Source organism: Perognathus longimembris, chromosome 7 (assembly GCF_023159225.1).
Source record: "Perognathus longimembris pacificus isolate PPM17 chromosome 7, ASM2315922v1, whole genome shotgun sequence".
In the NCBI taxonomy this organism is placed as follows: Eukaryota; Metazoa; Chordata; class Mammalia; order Rodentia; family Heteromyidae; genus Perognathus; species Perognathus longimembris.
The window spans coordinates 72,672,446-72,693,397 of NC_063167.1; the positions used below are offsets into that span (position 1 = coordinate 72,672,446).

General features: G+C 47.3%; 1 protein-coding gene across 1 annotated transcript in view; it reads left to right on the forward strand.

The window, feature by feature from the left end:
* Nucleotides 1-20,952, forward strand: part of LOC125355488 (phosphodiesterase 4D interacting protein) — a 120,062-nt gene that overhangs the window by 81,786 nt on the left and 17,324 nt on the right. The window contains 12 exon segments of the mRNA XM_048351888.1: nucleotides 92-180; nucleotides 7,291-7,523; nucleotides 8,153-8,564; nucleotides 10,028-10,217; nucleotides 11,215-11,285; nucleotides 11,288-11,333; nucleotides 12,907-13,435; nucleotides 14,971-15,206; nucleotides 16,205-16,256; nucleotides 16,799-17,022; nucleotides 18,007-18,159; nucleotides 19,979-20,155. Of these exon segments, the coding sequence (XP_048207845.1) occupies nucleotides 92-180; nucleotides 7,291-7,523; nucleotides 8,153-8,564; nucleotides 10,028-10,217; nucleotides 11,215-11,285; nucleotides 11,288-11,333; nucleotides 12,907-13,435; nucleotides 14,971-15,206; nucleotides 16,205-16,256; nucleotides 16,799-17,022; nucleotides 18,007-18,159; nucleotides 19,979-20,155 (2,412 nt within the window).

A 20,952-nucleotide genomic window follows, 5' to 3' on the forward strand; every position in this document is an offset into this window, starting at 1 on the left:
CAAGAGGAGGATGGCAGAATGTAACTTTCCCTGCTGCGGGTGCAAGCCATCCAAGAAGGGAGTCACCTTTCTCTTCTGCACTCACTCCTAGGTGCCGCTGCAGGAGATGACACAGAAGATGCAAGCACTGAATTCACGGACAGTATCGAGGAGGAAGCTGCCCACCACGGCCACCAGCAAGTAAGTCCGAGTCAGCTCCCCGAGCTGCTAGGGTGGAAGGCACACAGCCCCGCTGGGGTCTGATGGTTACCTGTGGCCCTTGTGCATCTGGAGCGAGAAGACATCTTTTCTAGAAACCACTTCCCAGTCGCCTCCCTTCCCCTCTAAGCTCTACAAGCATGTACACACCTTGTTTCTCTGTCCACTTCATCCCCCCTTTGTTTTATTTATTTGGGTGTTGGTACTGGCAATTGAACTCGGGGCCTGGCACTTTCCCTTAGCTTTACAGCTCAAGGTTGGCACTTTACCACTTGAGCCACACATTTCTGGCTTTTCTTGCTGTTTAATTGGAGAAAAGAGTTTCACAGACTTTCCTGCTTGGGTTGGCTTTGAACCAGGGTCCTCAGAGTTCAGCCTCCTGAATAGCTGGGATTACAGAGGTGAGCCACCATGCCCAGCCACTCTACTCTCGTGTTCTAAGCCACTGCAGTGACTGTAGCTGTAGCTTCAGAAGAATGTTTATTTCTAAGACAATGGGTTCTTCCCCTGTTGGGGCTTTAAATAACTGAAACATATCACAGAAGACAGGGAGACACCAAAAGATAGCAGGGTGGGGGGGTTGGGGGGAGGGGTGGCAGGGCCTGGGACCTGCTGTGGACACCATCTGAGAAACTGCAAGGCATCGGCACTTGGTTAACTCTCATTAACCAGAAGAGCACTTTGCAAACACCCCAGGCCACGATGAAGTCAGTGGCCAGCAGGTGGCACTTCGACAAAAAACTGCTACCTCGAGCATCAGAATTTTGGTATCCAAGATCAAAACGCTTCATGCTCAGCACGCTCACCATGGAGGAAGCAGTAACACACACCTTCTCAAACCCAGGAATGGCTGTCCTGGGCTTCAGAGATTACAACACCAACAGCGATCCCACCGCATCCATTGACATTCCATGTGTCTCCTGGGCCCAGTGACATTTCACAAACAGACATGTCTCCTAGAGGGCCCATGTCGGTGACTCTTAAGTTTTGTGGATTTTGTTTGTTTTCATTTTTGCTGGTACTGGGGCTTCAACTCTGGCCCTGGACACTTTATCCCATCGCTTTTTCACTCAAGGTTTATGCTCTACTACTTGAGGCACAGTTCCCCTTCTGACTCTTTGGTGGTTCATTGGAGATAAGAGTCTCACAAAATTCCCCACTAGACAGGCTTTGAACCTCAAGAGCCTCAGATCTCAGCTTCTTGAGTAGCTTTAATTACAAGCATGAACCACCTGTGCCCCACTTGAGTTTTTACAGAGAAAGTGGGTTAGTGGGAGAGATGTTCTGCTCAGTTTTGCTTATTCACGGAAGCCTTCATGGATATGTTTTTATCCTGTTAGAAATATGGTAGGGAAAATGATACCCTAGAGTCTACTCATATGTCTCCTGCATAAGAAGAAGGGAAGATGTCCATTAACCTAGTAAGATCCCTAGGGATCCCCAAATCTTGTAAGATTTGGGACAGTCTTAGGTTCTTGAGGACAAGCATTGTCTGGCATGCCTGCAGTCCTCAAATTGTTTTTGATTTTTAATAATGTGTGCTGGTACTGGGGCTTGAACTCATGGCCTCATACTGTTGCTTAGCTTTTTGGCTCAAGACTAGCACTTTACCACTTGCATCATACCTCTACTTCTCACTTTTTTGCTGGTCTATTAGAGATAAGAGTCTCATGGACTTTTCTTCCTAGGCTGGCTTCAAACCTCAATCCTGAGATCTCAGCTTCCTGAGTAGCTAGGATTACAGATATGATCATTGGCACCTTATTCCTTAAGACTTTCTTTACTTTTCTGTGGCTCTGGCCCTCGCTAATCTTCTCCCTTGAGTTTTGGCATCAGCTCTGCTTCTCCTTCTGCTTCTGAGTCCTCCTCACTGATGCTTGTGACCTTAATTAGGTTCCTGGATGCCTGCGCCTGCCCTGATATCACAGAGGATCCTGGGTAAGAGGGTGGAGTCTACCAGATGAACACATGTGTACTTTAACCAGCCAGACTGGCAGCTGCTTGCTGATGGCTATATTGTGGGACAAGAGTAACTTCAGAATAAGCGAATAGGAGACACAGATATGAAGACAAGTACATTCTGACTGACATCGTCCAAACTATTCCTGGTAGTGTAAATCCTATAGATAGTTCTATTTTTAACTAGTTTTTGTGTGTGCTGGTACTGGCACTTGAACTAAGAGTCTGGGCACTGTCCTTGAGCTCTTTTGCTCAAAGCTAAGACTCTACCACCTGAGCCACAGCTCCACTTCCAGATTTTGCTGGTTAATTGAAGATAAGAGTTTCACAGACTTTCCTATAGAGGCTGGCTTTGAACCATAATCCCTATATCTCAGCCTCCTGAGTAGCTAGGATTACAGGCATGAGTCACTGCCTGACAATTGACTGGTTTTTAAAGTAATTTCTTTCTCAGATTCCTTTTCTGTAGCCTAAAATACAACCAGACCCTCTTTTGAGGTCATTCCCACTTTGGAATAAGTGTTTGCCATATTTCTTGGCTGAAGAGACAACTATAGGATAAGCTTTGGGCTAGGGCTTTGCTCATGGTAGACAAAGTATATGCCTATTGGATGAAGAATCGCTTGGGTAAGCATGGCTTTCTTTCTAACATCTTTCCTTGAAAATTAGTCTCCAGCTTTGTGCAGGAAGGACCTGGTTGTGAAGTCACTGTAAGTCACTTTACCTCTCCTGGAGTTTGAGGTTGTGATTCTCCTGCTACCAATGAAATAAAGCTTGCTTTGCTATAACCGTTTTGTGTCCAGATTTTCAAATATTTGTTTGCTTGTTTCCAAGGAAATGGTTCCTTATGATTAGGCTTTGAGATCCTTTTTATTGTTCTCTTGGAAGGTCAACTTTATTTTTGACACCATGTTCCCTTCCTTTCTCAAAGATGTGTACACACATGCAATACACATACAACCCCTAACAAATGCATCCAGTTTTGTACCTGGGAAAGGAACACCTTTAAGCCAAAGTCCTCATTTCTCCTGGGTTTTTTGAATCAGTCCCCTTAGAAAACAGTTGGTTTAGCCTGAATGGTGACTTTCCCTAGCTATCATCCACAGATTCCCAATAGCAAATTGAAGTAAGAGCTGTAATAAGTTTCTAGGAAATTCCCATGAAAGAAACTAGCACAACTGACCATTGCTGTTCATTTAAAATTTTGTAATGGAGAAAAGTTAATCATGAATCAAATACAAAGGTCAGTAAACTACATGTTATGAACTTGAGAAAATGATCTTTAAAATAGTGACATTTTATTGTCCAGTCATAATTATACACAGAGTAGAGACAACAGTGATGTGTGTAGATAGATAGATAGATAGATAGTAGATAGAGAGAGAATAGTCAAGTCAAGCCAATTAATACCTCACCATCTCACTTTCTTATCATTTTTCTAGTGAGATATTTTGAGATTTTTTTTTTTTTTTTTTTTTTTTGGCCAGTCCTGGGCCTTGGACTCAGGGCCTGAGCACTGTCCCTGGCTTCTTCCCGCTCAAGGCTAGCACTCTGCCACTTGAGCCACAGCGCCACTTCTGGCCGTTTTCTGTATATGTGGTGCTGGGGAATCGAACCTAGGGCCTCGTGTATCCGAGGCAGGCACTCTTGCCACTAGGCTATATCCCCAGCACCGATATTTTGAGATTTTATTGACAGTAGTTACGTTGTGATGTAATTGATCTCAACCTATTCCTATCTGGGGGCTGGGTGCTCATATTTGTAATCCTAGCTACTTAGGAGGTTGAGATCTGAGAATCCAAGGTAGCCTAGGTACAAAATCAGTGAGACTCTTATCTCCAGTTAGCCAGCAAAAAGCCAGAAGTTGAGATGAGGCTCAAGAGGTAGAGTATTAGCCTTGAGCAAAAAAGCTAAGCAAGAGTACTAGGCCCTGAGTTCAAGCCCCAGTACTGGCACACATATGAAACATATTCCTTCTATGAAGCTTCCTTCACCATCAACTCCTTGATATCCTTCCTCCCCCCACCAGATTCTGGGACCTACATTTTATTTTCTACGTCTGAGAACAAATTTCTGTATAAATCACATAAGTGAGATTAGGAAGCATTTATTTTTCTGTGCCTGGCTTGTTACATTTAGCCTAATGTTCTCCAGATTCGTCCAAGTATCAGGATCACCCCCTACTCCTTTTGAAGGCTGAGTAGTGTTCTTCTCTGTATATGCACCACGTGTTCTTTGCTTAGCCACTGACTGCCTATGTGCCTAATGCTGCGATGGGGACATGGGAGAGAGGGCACACCGGTGACACACTGATTTCAGTTGGAAATATACCTACAAGAGGGAATGCTGGATCACATGAAAATTCTGCTTTTAGATTTTGAGGAGTCTCCATACTATTTTCACAATAACCATACTAACTTCCATCCTTACCAACACTGTATGACTTTGCCTTTTGGCATCTTCTGTAACACCTTCTACCTAGTTTTTGTTTATTTTATGTTCCAAAAAAATCATTATAACATGTAAGAAGTGATAGCTCATTGTGTTTTTTTATTTTGCTTTGTGTGTATGTTGAATGTGTGTGTGTGTGCGCGTGCACACATGCACATGTGTGTGTGCTATCCCTGGGGCTTTGAACTTAGGGACTTGTGCTCTTGCTTGGCTTTTTTGCTTAAGACTGGCATTCTACCACTTGAGCCATACCTCCACTGCTAGCTTTTTGCTGGTTAATTGGAGAAAAGGATCTTATAGACTTTTCTGCCAAGGGCTGGTTCTGAAACTCAGTCCTTGGATCTCAGCCTCCTAAGTAGCTAGGATTACAGGTGTGAGCCACTGATGCTCCATTGGCATTTGAGGATTAGTGGTGCTGTGAGCATTTGAAAAAAAATGTCCTGAATGCGGTTTGAAAACTACTCACTTTGTGAGAGGAGTGAAAACAAAACAACTCTATGAAACCTCTTTAATAAAGGCAAATATCCCAGGATCCCAAAGGTTGAAAAGTGTGGATACAAGCACACAAGTGGAGAAGGTAATGTGAAAAAAGCAAGCTGTAAGAGAGACATAATTGAAAAGAGACCTATTGGGAATAGTCTACCACCACACATACGGGAACTGGGTTTTACTTGAAAGGAAGAACAGAAGTATTTACAGAAACATTACATTTTTGGAACTGGAAACTAATGAGAAGGCTAGATCTTGAGTCCATTTTCATGCATTTTATACAAATTTTAACATTAGCCAAAGCAAGCCCCTTTGAGATGGAACTATAAAACCCAAATTGGCTCAGGCAAAAACTAGATCTTTTATAGGCAATTATTTTTTTCTTTCTTTTTAAGTAGGAAGGTCTAGGGTGACTTCAAACTTGGATTCTCAGATTTTGCCTCCTTAGTAGCTAGGATGACACGCGTGAGCCATCAGCACCCAGCATAAGACATTCTTTTGAAGCAGAAGGAATACTGAAAGTTGACAAATGAACCCTGTGCCCAAACAAATAGGTTGAGGGTTTTAGTTACTTTAGTCAAATAGAGTTTATTTATAGGGATATGATCATAAGCTTTCAAATGTTTTGTTCTGAACCCAATCCTTTGATTTGTCACAAAGGCTTGGTGGCACCTGTGGGGCCTGACTAAGGTTGGTAGTAGAGTCTTAGAGACAGCCATTGTCAGAGCCAGTCACATGTCAGGCTCATACACCCCCGCTGTGGTTGGACACCTATGGGCTGAGTAGCATCCCTGGGACACCTCCTGAACAGCTATACAGCTGCACAATTGCACTGCTTCTAAATACTATGTGTGCATGTGCTGTGAACTAACCTGCCACCAACCTCCAGCTTGGGTCCTGCACTCCTTTCTTCTCCTTCCCTCTCTCCTTCCCTTCCTTCCTTCCTTCCTTCCTTCCTTTGGCCCCTCTCCATTTTTTCTTTCTTTCTTTCTTTATTTTTTATTTGATGCCAGTATTGGTGCTTGAACTCAGGGCCTGAAAGCCATCCCTACCACTCAAGCCACAGCTCTACTTCCAACTTTTTGGTGGTTAGTTAGAGAGAAGAGTCTCATGGGCTTTCTTTCCCAGACTGGCTTCAAACCTTGATCCTCAGATCTCAGCCTCCTGAGTAGCCAGGATTACAGGTGTGAGCCACCAGCACCCAGAGCCTCCATACTTGAGTCAGTGGCTTTGTCCATCATCGATCCACATGCATTGCTCCAGGTCCTGTTTTGTTAAATATATTGTTGCCCTAACTGATATGAATATAGAGTTAATTCTATAAATCACCCCTAGCTAGGCAGCCACTGCATGATTTATGAAGTAAATATTGTGATGGCTTTGATAATGGGAAGTGATTCTGTCTAGCAGGAATGAATTTATAAGTGACAATTACAAGTCACAATATTTCTCGAGAGAAAAGGAAACAGCATGACCGGGAAATAGGTGTAGGAGAGGAGTGGGAAGTTGGAAATTGGATCTGACCTGGAATTGAGGATGTTAACTCCCAACTTCTGCTGCTGAGAGGAAAACAAGCTAAGACAACTTAGCTATGTACTAAGATCAAAGTTGGATGGACAGGCAGGAAATCCTTGTACAAAGACAGTCACACACTAAGCAGGTTATCAGACTCCAATTTTTATTTTTTCACTTTAAGAAGTGTGGAAGACAACTTGAAGGAGAGCTGAAAATGGATGACAAAGTCTAACATTCACCAATTTCCACTTGAGGAAAATCTGTAAGATCTGCTTGAATTGAAACATTTGAGGAATAACTTCAAGAGCATCCTCAAGAAGAATAAATGAATCGGGAAATTGTTGCTGCCATTTTTTTTGCCAGTACTAGGACTTGAACTCAGGGCCTATTGCTCTTGCTTGGCCCTTTCAAGACCGCTATTCTATCACTTGAGCCATACTTCTACTTCCAACGCTTTGCTGGTTAAATGAAGAGTCTCGAAGGTATCTGTCCCGACTGGCTTATAGATCTCAACCTCCAGAGTAGCTAAGAGTGTAGGCATGAGCCACAAGTGCCTGGATGGAAAGGAGTTCTTTTCAATTTTGTCTTGTCCCCATCCAAAGTGCCCGAAGTGATCTCATGTCCCTCTTGTAACCTCTTTCATTGCCTAACTTTTTAAAATCATGATTTTTCTTTCAGCTCATCAAGGTGGCTTTGGAGAAAAGTCTAGCAGCTGTGGAGCCCCAGGACCTATCTCTTGTCCCTCCTTCCCCATCAGGAGAGGGTAGTCACACATGTTTTCAGGAGGAAATTCTCCACCTGAGGGCTGAGGTCCACCAGCACTTAGAGGAGAAGAGAAAAGCTGAGGGGGAACTCAAGGAGCTTAAGGCTCAAATTGAGGAAGCCGGATTCTCCTCTGTGGCCCACATCAGGTAAGGTGCTTTCCCAGGGCAGGGGCACCCACACTCCCAGCCTTCTTGCTGCAGACACGGCACTTGCCCTACCTCATGTTCCCTTATTCTGAATCCCAGGTACCATGCGCAAATGCTACAGATTCTTTACAGAAAAGTTAACACTAATAGATAATAGGAATCACTTTTGTTATTCAAACCATCTGGTCTTAATTCAATGTAACCATGCCTATTATCAGACAGTGGCTTGAGCCTGAAATCCTAGCTACCCAGAAGATTGAGATGTGATCATCAAGGTGTAAAACCCGCTCAGGCAGACAAATCTGAGAGACTCTTCTCTCCAATTAATCAGCAAAAAAAAAAAAGCCAGAATTAAATAGAGATATGGCTCAAGTGGTAGAGCACCAGCCTTAAGTGAAAAAGCTAAGTGACAGTGCAAGGCCCTGAGTTCAAACCCCAGTGAAATATATCCGGGACTCTGTGGTGCAAGGGAGAGCTCTCTCTCTTTTTCACTCTTGGTTTTCTCTTACATAAAAGAAGGGACTGGTCATAAGTCTGCAGGATGCTCTGACACTATGGTGGACTTAGAGGCCAGTGAAAGGGCCTTAGGGCTGTGGTCAGGGCCCCAGGCTGATTGCGCATCCCCACAGGAACGCCATGCTGAGCCTTTGCCTTGAGAACGCAGAGCTGAAAGAGCAGATGGGAGAAGCCATGTCTGACGGATGGGAGATTGAGGAAGACAAGGAGCAGGGCAAGGTGATAGGGCACATGGTGCCTGCTCAAGGGGGTCTGAGGGAGAACAGCCTTCAGGCTGAGTTCCGAAAGCTCCAGGGAAAACTGAAGAAAGCCCACAACATCATCAGCCTCCTCAAAGAGCAGCTGCTTCTGAGCAACAAGGAAGGGAAGAGGGAACTCAGCGCAGCTCTCTTTGGGCCCCTGGCCACGGAGATGGACGGCATGAGCTCAGGCAAACGCCAAGAGCAGGAGCCTGTGGCCACAAAGCCTCCCAGCAGACCCCAGAGCCTCGATCTCAGGGCCAGCCTTGCTGTGGATGCCAACCAAGTAAGTGAGGGCATAGGAGACAGGCACTGGGAGAGGGTGGAGAGCTTAGGGTTTAAAAAAAATTTTTTTTTATTATTACCAAAGTGATGTACAGAGGGGTTGCAGTCACATAGGTGATGTAAAGAGCACATTTTGGGGGGGACAATGTCACTCCCTCCCCTCATTCTCTCTCTCATTTTTTCCCTCCCATCCCCAACTACACATTGTATATTTCATTTCCAACATTGTATCTAGTGAGTACTGCTACTGCATTTGTTCACCCAAGAGTTCAGTTTTTATCTTGGATGGCATTGCCTTATGGGTCAGGGGGTCTGGAGGAAAGGATATTTTTGCACCCCAAGTGGGGCTCTGGTGATGAGAAGACTCCTGTGCAGTGGTCAGCATTCACAACATTTGCTCCTGGGCTTCTTTATTCTTCTTTTTCTTTGTTTCTCCCTCCCTCCTTCTCTTCCTTCCTTCCTTGCCCTTCCTTCCTCCCTCCCTCCCTTCCTTCTTTTATTATTTTTTTTTGCCAGTCCTGGGGCTTGAACTCAGGGCCTGAGCACTGTCACTGGCTTCTTTTTGCTCAAGGCTAACACTCTACCACTTGAGCCACAGCACCACTTCTGGCTTTTTCTGTTTATGTGGTGCTGGGGAATCGAGTCCAGGGCTTCACGTGAGCACTCTACTACTAGGCCATATTCCCAGCCCTCCCCTCCTTCCTTCCTTCCTTTACCTCTCTTCTTTCTTTCTTTCTTTCTTTCTTTCTTTCTTTCTTTCTTTCTTTCTTTCTTTCTTTCTTTCTTTCTTTCTTTCTTTCTTTCTTTGTTTTTGTGTGTGACAGTACTGTGGCTTGAACTCAAAACCTGGGCACTATCTCTTAGCTTTTTCACTCCAGGCTGGCACACTACCACTTGTGCCATACCTCCACTAATGGCTTTTTTTTACTGGTTAGTTGGAAATCAGAGTGTCACATATTTTCCTGTCTGGGCAAGTTAGAACCTTGATCCTTAGATCTCAGCCTCCTGAGTAGCTTTGGGTTTTGAGGCAGCCCAGACAAGTGGCATATAATGACATCTCTTTGTTATCATTGCTGTTTTCATCTCAGCTCATCCCAGGAATCTGTGCCTGGGTCTCAGGAAGGGTTACTGGGCCACCCCAATAAAGGGAAGAGGCTTTGCTGAGGAGTCGGTGAAACGGAGACTGGAGAGGATTCTTAGTGGAGCTGAATCAGGAGCCTGGGGAGGGCTGTGTGTGAGTTGCACTTCTGCCCTTCCTTTAACCAGCATCATTAAACCCAAGGGCTCTTCCACAGACTTGATTGGCACTGGGCCGTGTGCTGTAGATGCCAGGATGAATAAAACATCCCCAGCTCTCAGATAGCGCTAGGTGGCACAAGAGCTTTCACAGACATTGAATATAGTTGAGTTCCAAGAGGAAGAGGCATGGGGTGGCCTCAGGCTGTCTGATTACTTTGTTCCTAGCCGCACCTGTGTCAAGCTCAGGGCCCTGGGCCTCAGTTGGAATTTGGCCTGCCCAGTTCCACCAAGCACCTGCGCTCCCAGCTGGCTCAGTGCAGACAGCGTTACCAAGATCTTCAGGAGAAGCTGCTGATCTCTGAAGCCACAGTCTTTGCCCAGGCAAACCAGCTGGAGAAGTACAGAGTGCTATTCAGTAAGTACTGTGAGCTCACCAAGCTCACCGTCGCTGTGGTGTCTTCCTTAGCTAATTTTACTTTACTTCCCCAAACTCAGAACAATACCTTTCCGTTTCAGAGGACAGAGAAGAATAAAGATTTTTGTTGGTTTTGGTTTTGTGCCAATGCGGGGCTTGAACTCAGGGCCTGGGTGCTGTCCCTGAACTTTTTCATTCAAGGTTGGTGGTCCACCACTTGAGCCATACCTCCATGTCTGGCTTTTGGGGGCGTTAATGGGAGACAAAAGGCTCAAGGACTTTTTCTTGGCAAGCTGGTTTTAAACTGTGATCCTCAGATTTCAGACTCCTGAGTAGCTAGGATTACAGGCGTGAACATTGGTATCTGGTTGAAAGAAGTTTTTAAGGTTGCAAGGGGAGTATAGAGAGGAAAAGAGCTAACATCTAGATTAGCTCTTTTCTGGAACCCTCAGTAAGCTCCCTTTCCTCTCTCAGAATAATTGTCTCTCCACTGTTTCTCTGGGCACCACAAGGGATTGTTTTTAAAGCCTTGTCACTGTTGGTCCCATGCCCACAGCCCCGCCCCATGCGGCATCACACGCAGCTATTGAGCACAGAAAACAAGCCCAGTGAAACCTGGAAATGTGGCGCTTTCTTTCATTTTAGTTAGCTTAACACAAAACAGCCACATGTGACTACTAACTTCCTTTATGAGACAGTGCAGGTCAGATGTCTGGGGAAAGTCAGTTCAGAGGCACCCAAATGCTTCCTGAGCCCCTGGGGTGTGGGGGCTTGCTAGTCCCCCTGGGGCCTGAGATGATGTATAGGAATCCAGCTGAGCCTCGGTTATTAGAAATGAGATCCTCTAGCACAGGTGGAGGCTGGGGAGGGGCTTAAGTCCTGCTGCAGGAAGTCCAGACAAGTATGCCCCCCCTTTCACTGGACCCCTAAGGCCATGCATGTGACTTGATGACTCGTGGGAGCCCACGTGGAGGCCCCGGCCATTTGTTCCCAGCAGGTGAATCCCTGGTGAAGCAGGACAGCAAGCAAGTCCAGGTGGACCTACAGGACCTGGGCTACGAAACTGCGGCGGCCGTAGCGAAAATGAGGCAGAGCGGGAAGAGACCACCAGCCCTGGTAAGGGCTGGGGGAGGGGCTTGCCTCCCCCAGAGGCAGCATCACATTGGTGTGGTAGCCACGCCCACACTAAATGCGTAGTGGGGCAGGGGGTGGCTCTGAAGGTAACCCACCGCAGAGGTCATGAAGCTTGGACAAGTCTGGTTCAAAATGAGGGTGGGTATGAGTATGAATTTCTAAGATTTGCTTTCAGATTACTGCTGCTGTAATGTGTGTGTGTGTGTATATATACATATACATACACACATATATCACATATACACATACCAACTGTGAGCTCTTATAGAGAAAGTATTAAGGCCTACTTATTAAGGAAGAGACCAAAAGAGTTTTTGGGTATTTGTAAACCATAAGTTTTTGTTTGTTTCATGCCATTCCTGGGGCTTGAACTCAGAGCCTGGGCCCTGTCCCTGAGTTTTTGTGCCCAAGGCACCACTTGAACCACAACTCCACTTCCAGCTTTTTGCTGATTGATTAGATATAAGAGTCTTACAAACTTTCCTGCCTGTGGTTAGCTCTGAACTAGGATCTTTACGTCTCAGCCTTCTGAGTAGCTAGCGCTGTGGGTACCCTGCCATAGGATTTGTCAAGCATTGTAACTACAAAGCATCTACCTAGTCAAAGCTGAGGAGGAAAAACAACTCCCTCCCACTCCACAGGCATGTTTCACCAGCTGGGATCCTGAGGCCAAACTGCTTGCAAATTTCTCTGTGCCTCCCATAAAAGGATCATAAAGCAAACTGGGAGCTGGTGGCTGATGCCTGTAGTTCTAGCTACACAGGAGGCTGAGACCTGGAGGATCAAGGTTCCAAAATATCCAAAGCAGAAAAATCTGCATCTCCAATTAACCAGCAAAAACTTGGAAGTGGAGATGTGTCTCAGGTGGTAAAGCACCAGTCTTGAGTGGAAAACGCCAAGTGAAAATGTGAAGCTTTGAGTTCAAGCCCCAGTACTGGGGGGTGGGGGTAGAATAAAATGCATATGGTCCATATTAATGTCTTAGGAGTCATCAGCATGGGTGAGAAGGCCACAGTAGAGTTGACGATTTGTTTTTTATTTTATTTATTTTTATTTATTTATTTATTTTATTTTTTTGGCCAGTCCTGGGCCTCGGACTCAGGGCCTGAGCAGTGTCCCTGGCTTCTTCTTGCTCAAGGCTAGCACTCTGCCACTTGAGCCACAGCGTCACTTCTGGCCATTTTCTGTATATGTGGTGCTGGGGAATCAAACCCAGGGCCTCATGTATACAAGGCAAGCACTCTTGCCACTAGGCCATATCCCCAGCCCCAGAGTTGACGATTTGGACTCCGGCTCTTCCATGAGCTAGTCTGAGTCATCTAGAAACTAGCTAGGTTACCTCTCTAGTTTGGAGGGGGAGGTTGTTTTTGGTTTTGTTTTGTTTTTTTAACATGCAGTCATTGGAAGGATTGGAATGCTCTGCTTGAGTTCTAGAGTCAGGGCTGAAGGAAGTCCTGCTGCAGCTCAGCCTCTAGTCCTTGTTGGGTGGAGGGGCTGCTCCCCCCTGAGGGCATAAGGGAGCCTCTCCTTCAGGAAGACTCTCTGTATCTTGCAGAGTGTGAAGAGCAAGACAGCCCCAGGGCCTCCATGCTCATGGGAGGACTGGGTTCTCTGCAGAGCCCCCTAGGCACCGCCTTGGCCCCACCTTCTGTGAAGAAGCCTTTGGAGACTAATCTAGGGAAGCCGGATGAGTTCCAGGCCTACGGCAAATCAGAGGACATCACTGTTTTGCGGAAGGACATCAGAGATCTGAAAGGCCAGCTGCAGAATGCGCACAAGGTCATCCAGAATCTCAAGAGCAGGGTCCGGTCCCTCTCAGTAACGAGCGATTACTCCTCTAGCCTGGAAAGACCTCGAAAGCTGAGGGCGGTGGGCACCTTCCCAGGCTCCTCACCACACAGCGTCACTGATGAGGACGAGGGCTGGCTGTCGGATGGCACAGGGGCTTTCTATCCCCCAGGACTTCAGGCCCAAAAGGACCTGGAGAGTCTCATCCGGAGAGTGTCCCAACTGGAGGCTCAGCTTCCAAAAACCGAACTAGAGGGAAAGCTGGCCGAGCAGCCGCAGTCAGCCTCATGGCCTGGGTAAGGAGGGCACCAGCTGGGGCCTGCTGGATGTGTGCTGTTTTAGATCTGTGCCTGGAAGAGAGAGGCCAGGCACTGGGCAGGGAGAGCACACCAGGGTAACCACAGGGCACTGACTTAATCAGTGAACAGCCAATATATATAGTATTGATAAGACTAGACATCAGACTGCCTGAGTTTCAATACTATGCCACTTGTGAGCTGTATAACCTACTTGAGCCTATTTGCTCAATTATTATTAAATGATAATAATGAGAAGCCAACCCATGTTTTAAATTTTTTATTTGCTTATTATTTTACTTATTCATTTATTGTAGGTTGTGAGGCTTGAACTCATGGCCTTTTACTCAAGGCTAGCTCTCTACCTCTTTGAGCCACAGTGCTACTTCCAGGTTTTTGGTAGTTGATTGGAGATAAGACTTTCCTGCCCAGGCTGGCTTTGAATGGCAATCCTCAGTTCTCAGTCTCCTGAGTAACTAGAATTACAGGCATGAGCCACCCCTGCCCGGCTGTTTTCAGTATTTTTTATGTTTATTTTTCTTAGTCATGGTGCAGGAGTCCCTGCACCCTGGGTGCTCTCCCGACCAGCGGGAGAGGCAAGGAAGCGCAGCCCGCCGAGGGTGAACCCAGAATAGGTAATGAGCCGCAAGTCGCCTGTACGCAGCCCAACCCAACCTTTCTGCTGCGGTTAGACAGTCAGTGGACTCGGGAAAAGTTCAAGACTGCTCTGCGTTTATTGGCGAGAACCCGATCTTAAGTATGGGCAATGGCGGCAGGAAGAGGAGGGGTGTAAGGTACCTAGCCAGGGCTACGATTGGTGGTCGGAGCTGTTAGTCAAGGGCAGAAGGCCATGGGACCTCCCTAAGGGGTGGCCTAAGTCTACTTCACTACTAGCAGGACCCCCCCCCCCCCCCCGGGTTACTGCCGGCCGCCATCTTGCTGCTGTGGTCTTAAGGCTGGGAGGCACGGCCAGCTAGAGCCAGCTTTCCAGGTCAGGACCCGGAAGGCAGGCAGGGCTAGCCGGGATCCCTCTTCCGGGAGGCGGTGCAAACAAACACGCCCCCAGGGACTGAGGCAGGCAGGGCTTTTCAGGGCCTCACTCCTGGGAGGAGGCACAACAGCCACACACCTCCCGGGTGCGAATAGGCGGGGCCAGTCAGTGTGCCCCACACATGGGGCTTGAACTTGGGCCTGGGCACTGTCCCTGAGCTTCATTTTGCTCAAGGCTAGTGCTCTACCACGTTGAGCCACAATTCCACCTGGTCTTGGAGTGGTTAATTGGAGAGAAAAGTTTCACAGACTTTATTGACCAGGCTGGCTTTGAACTGCCATCCTCAGATCTCAGTCTTCTGAGTAGTTAGGATTACAGGTGTGACCCACCAGTGCCTGGCTCCAACCCACATTTTAAAATGTTTCCTGGATATGGGTTATGTGAAATTTAGTTTAGGGGAGTTTGCTAGGTTGGCTCTCACAAAAAACTCTGAGGAAGTGCCCATCATTTCCATTCTTACTCTGGCCTCCCCTCCTTGCCTTAGGAAATATGACTCCTTGATTCAGGATCAGGCCCGAGAACTTTCATACCTACGGCAGAAAGTACGAGAAGGGAGAGGCCTTTGCTACCTCCTCACCCAGCATGCAAAGGACACGGTGAAGTCTTTTGAGGACCTGCTGAGGAGCAATGATATCGACTACTACCTGGGCCAGAGCTTCCGGGAGCAGCTTGCCCAAGGAAGTCAGCTGACCCACAGGCTCACCAGCAAACTCAGCACCAGTAAGTTGGCCTTGGAGCTTTGGAATATTCTCCGTCATTTCCAGAGTCCCAGACCCAGGTGGCCAGCCCACCTCCTAGGATTTCACTCTACATTTCCTGAAGGTAATTGCGGGACTGGCTGGTATGTATAAGAGGTACATGTGGTTGTAACCATGCCATGGTTACAGTTGTACAAACTTAAGTCAGACATGGTGGCACTCTGCAATAACCCAGCCCTCAGGAGCCTGAGGCAGGAAGATCATGAGTTTGAGCCAGCCTGGGCTCAAAAAACACAAGCTATAGAAACTTCCTCAGACATGGAAAGTGACTTTTGGGGCAAAAACATCTAGTGCTAAGGAGGAGAAAGAGAGATGAGATCCAACACAGATGAAAACCTTGTTAGGTGTGAAAGGGGTAGCCTGGGTGCCAGTGGGTCATGCCTGTCATGCTAGCTACTCAGGAGGCTGAGATCAGAAGATCACAGTTCAAAGCCAGCCCAGGCAGAAAAGTCTGTGAGACTCTTAGCTCCAATTAACCAGCAAAAAGCAGCAATTGGAGGTGTGGCTAAGTAGTAGAGTGCCAGCATTGAGCAAAAAAGCTAAATGAGAACGTGAGGCCCTGAGTTCACACCCTAGTACTGGCATACACAGGCAAACATGCTATAATTAAAAGCCCTCGACAGCTGGGGATATAGCCTAGTGGCAAGAGTGCCTGCCTCGGATACACGAGGCCCTAGGTTCGATTCCCCAGCACCACATATACAGAAAACGGCCAGAAGCGGCGCTGTGGCTCAAGTGGCAGAGTGCTAGCCTTGAGCAAGAAGAAGCCAGGGACAGTGCTCAGGCCCTGAGTCCAAGGCCCAGGACTGGCCAAAAAAAAAAAAAAAAGCCCTCGACATAATTAATCTGGACCACAGGTAGAGCATTTTGTCCCTATGTCTGAATATGCCACCATGTTTGTAATGGATGAGGTGAGACCTGATCACTGTCTTACTTTTTCTTTCTGAATTTGTTTTGCAGAGGATCATAAGAATGAGAAAGAACAGACTGAACTTGAACCGTTGGCCCTCAGGTAATTCAGAAGATAATCTGGGCTACAACTGTATAAAACAGGGTGGAGAGCAGGGGTAGGCAAACACTGACTATGAGGAGTTTATTTATTCACTGAACACTGCACTTTGTGTAATCTTTTTCTTGCTTAATTCTATCGGCACATTAATTCTCCAGGCTTGGTACCATACGCCATCTACCCATCTAGGTGAACTAGGTTTCAAGTCTTCTTGCTCCCAAGATCCCTCTCTGCTCTTTCCCTGTGTGGTTATTTAATGACCAGGATAAGCTTTTCTTTCCTTTTTCTTTTCCCAGTACTGGGGCTTGAATTCAGGGGCCTTGCATTCTCTCTTGCCTTTTTCACTCAGAGTTGGTGCTCTGCCACTTGAGCCACAGCTCTGCTTCTGCCTTTTTGCATGTTAATTGGAGATAAAAAGTCTCACAGACTTTCTTGCCTGAGTTCAAACTGTGATCCTCACATCTCAGCCTCCCGAGTAGCTAGGATTATAGGCATGAGCGACTGGCACCTGGCTGGTGACCTTGATTTGCATCTCTGCCCACCAGTCTCAGCAAGGAGCTCCAGGAGAAGGAGAAAGTCATTGAAGTCCTGCAGGCCAAGTTGGATGCTCAGTCCTTCTCGCTCCCCAGCAGTCGTGCCTTGTCAGATTCCCACCGCTCTGCCAGCAGCACCTCCTTCTTATCAGATGAACTGGAAGCCTGCTCTGACATGGACGTAGCCAGCGAGTACATGAACTACGAGGAGAAGAACGCTTCACCTGGCCACTCAGGTAGCCTCCATTGTGTGAGCTGTACCATTTCTGCCTAGGTTGAGGAGCCCTTAGGCACCAGTCCTTAGAGCTCCATCTTAGTGTCTACCTGACTGAACGTGGCTGTGAGACCAAGGGCCAGCCGCAGGCTCCCATGGCTACGATCCTTGCTCTTGCTCCTGACTCTACATGTGCTTTGTCACCCAGGCCTCCACCGGCGTGCCCATGCCGGCCTACCACGAACACTGCAGCACAAAGTGCAAAGATGCTGGCAGAACTTGCTTGCTTGCTTTTCTCCCTCCCTCCCTTCCCCTGCCTCCCTCCTTCCCTCTCTCCTTCCCTTTCTTCTCTCCTTCCCTCCCTCTCTTCCTCCTTTCCTGCCTCTTCCTTTTCTTTCTTTCTTTTCTTTCTTGTACTGGGGCTTGAACTCAGAACCTGGACAAATCTTTCCCTTAGCATTTTTGCTCAAGGCTAGCACTATCACTTGAGCCATACCTCCTTTCTGGCTTTATGCTCATTAATTAGAGATGAATCTCACAGATTTTTCTGCCCAAGCTGGCTTTGATCCTCAATCCTCAGATTTCAGTCTTCTTTAATAGCTACTATTACGGGCATGAGCTACCATGCCAGATGCTGTCTCTCTTAGTGAATGACTTTAGAAGATAGACCTCCTCCTTTAGGATGGTGTGTTCCATCTTTCCCTCAATCTTGCATGTACAATTCCTGCCCAGTGTCCCCTGAATATCTGTGGGTATCCACCGATGTTGGCAGTCTCGGTGGGGCTGTTTTTTAAAATTTCAGGGTTATCAGCTCTACTATCACCCTAAGTTGTGTTGCTTCACTTAAGGAGTGATTTACAAGCAAGAAAATGAACACTACAGGGCATGCACTTGGAGCATTCTGGGACAGCAGGACTATAGTCCTGGCTCCCTGGGTAAATGTAAGGCCAGAGTTGCAGCTCTCAGTAGAACACCAAACATTTTCTTTCATTCATGGGTTTTCTAGATTCCATCCATCATTCAAGTCATCCTGCTGTATTGTCTTCTAAACCATCAACAACCAGCCCATCTCAAGGGGTTAAGGCCGGATCGACCAGCAACCCTATCTGCTTACCAACTCCCCAGAGCCCCCCCCAGGAGGCCAGCCAGGCCCGTCCAGGTATGCGCCAGCCAGTGGAACAAGCAGTTGCTCTCTCCTCAGTGCTCTGTTGGATTTTCCTTGAGGGACAGAGGTGTGGGTTGTTAGAAGCCTATGTGTCTCACATTCCAGACAAAAGCAAGATCTCATTCACCATGTGTGTTTGATTTTGAAAAAATGTTTTAGAAAATAAATAATTCCCAACAGGCTCTGACCAGCATACAACATTTTGACTTAAAGTTGGCTAGTTATAATAATAATCATGTAATTATAATAATCATCATATTATATATAATCATATCAAGGCCTCGTGCTTCCCTTGGCTTTTTCACTCAAGGCTGACTAGTACTTGAGTCACAGCTCCACTTCCATCGTTTTGATGGTTCATTGGAGATAAGAGTTTTGAGGAGGGGCTGGGAATATGGCCTAGCAGCAAGAGTGCTTGCCTCACATATATGAAGCCCTGGGTTCGATTCTCCAGCACCACATATATAGAAAATGGCCAGAAGTGGCGCTGTGGCTCAAGTGGCAGAGTGCTAGCCTTGAGCAAAAAGAAGCCAGGGACAGTGCTCAGACCCTGAGTCCAAGCCCCAGGACTGGCAAAAAAAAAAAAAAAAAAAAAAAAAGAGTTTTGAGGATTTATCTTCCCAGGCTGGCCTCAAACTGTGGTCCTCAGATCTCAGCCTCCACAGTAGGTAGGATTGCAGGTATGACGTGTTTTAGAAGGTCATCAGCTTTCTGATTACAGCAGCATCAGGGCTCCCTGCCCTCCAACTACTTTTATGCAAGAAGAAGCAGATTTAAACATTGGGTCTTCCCTAGGCTCTTAAGGACTGTATATTCAACACAAAGTTCACCTAGGACAGATTTTTATCATGTAAATTTCCAATTCCTACTCCCATAGTTTATAGTCCTGTAGGGCTTCATTAAGGCCTAAAGAGAAACGTACATACAATACCCAGGATACCAAAGTCAAATACAGTGGCAACCATAGGAAGAAAAAAGAAATAAAATCTGCTTTTGTTAAGAGTTTTTCTAGCTGGGCATGGTGGTGCCTGTGAGACAGAAAGAGCATGAACTTGACACCAGTTTGGCCTATATAGAAAGTTTGAGGCAGGCCTGGATCCAGAGTTTTCCTTAAGTGATCAAATGCCCAGGTGGGTTTGTAGGCCATTGTATCTTGGCTAGGCATCTTCTCTGACTTTTTGGTGTGTGTGTATGCCAGTTCTGGGTCTTGAACTCAAAGCATCATTCTCTGACTTGGCCTTTTTCTTCAAGGCTGGTGCTTTACCACTTGAGCTACACTTCCATTTCCAGCTTTTTTGTTGATTGTGTGGAGGTCAGGGTCTCTCGAGTATGTCTGCTCCAGCTGGCTCCAATACAAATCTGCTCTTTCTCTGGCAAATGAACACATTGATTTGGGTTTCTGGCCTTCACTTCCACGGGAGTCCCAAATTCCACATACTGGTGATGGCGGTTTCCCTCCTGCCCTCCCCTGGATGAGCGCCGGTGCTCTCTGAAGAGGAGTGCTGGGTGTAGATAGAGCCTTGTCCCCTTGTCGGGAGGGGAGGGCGCAGGGGGCTTTGGGGGCATTGGGAGCCAGCTGCCCTGACCTGGGGCTGGCTCAGCCATGCCACCTTGCTTTCTGCAGCCCTTTGCTTCCAAGATGAGTATGGGACATCCCTGGCAGGGCTGGAGAGGAGAGGTCAGCTAGACCCACTTCCTTGGAGTAAAGATTGTTCTAGGCCATTCTAGTCCCTTCTCCATCCTTTCCTGATGCTTTTCTTTCTCTCCCTTCTCTCTAATGGTATGTCTCCTCTCTCCCTCGTTTTGTTTCTAGGCTTTCATTTTACCACCATGCCCCCCATCCCCCAGGCACCATTGCCCCCCGCTCCACTGGGCTTCCTGCCTTTCAGCCCCCCTGGTCCTCCCCTTCTTGGCTGCTGTGGGACACCCATGGTGTCCTTGGCTGAGGCTCAACAGGAGCTGCAGATGTTACAGAAGCAGCTGGGAGAAAGTGAGCACTCGTGCCATGTGTGTAGGGTGGGGGTGGGGTGCACACTGTGTGGTTCTGCATGGCTTTGGCTTGAAGGGAGCTGGAGTAAACCCTGGGGGCGGGGGGGGGAGTGTGGTCCACGTGGAAGGGAAAGCTCTGCTTGCTTTCTCTGAACTATATTTACTGGTGTGTGTGTGTGTGTGTGTGTGTGTGTGTGTGTGTGTGTATGTATGTATGAGCATATGTGTGTGCCAATACAGGGGCTTGAACTCAGGGCCAGGGTGCTGCCCCTTAGCTTTTTCCACCCAACGCTGGTGCTCTGCCACTTGAGCCACAGCCCCACTTCTGGGTTCTTCTTTTTTTTGGGGGGGGGTAGTTATTGGAGATAAGAGTCTCATGGATTTTCTTGCCTGGGCTGGCTTTGAACCTTGATCCTTAGATCTCAGCCTCCTGAGTGGCCAGGGCTACAGGTGTGAGCCACTGGTGCTTGCTAACCCATGTGGAGCACAGTCAGAGCAGGGAAGGAAGGCTCAAAGGTGGTGCTGAGAGGAGGTGAGATTGGCCGTGTCCTCAGCCCCTGGCTCGGGGTTTTCTGCACACCTTTTGTGTCTGGGATAATTGTTCCCATCCTGCTGAGGGAGTTGGGCTGAGCTCCACAGGGACATGAACCATCTGCAGAGCCCTTGCAATAATGCTTCTCCCTCTGTTTAGAGAAGGGCCCAAGGTGCAGGCACTGGCAACCTGAAACTTGTGGCACAGGAACTTGGGTAACAAATATGCTGTATGCCAAAATGACAGGAGTCCTGTCTGACTTCCTT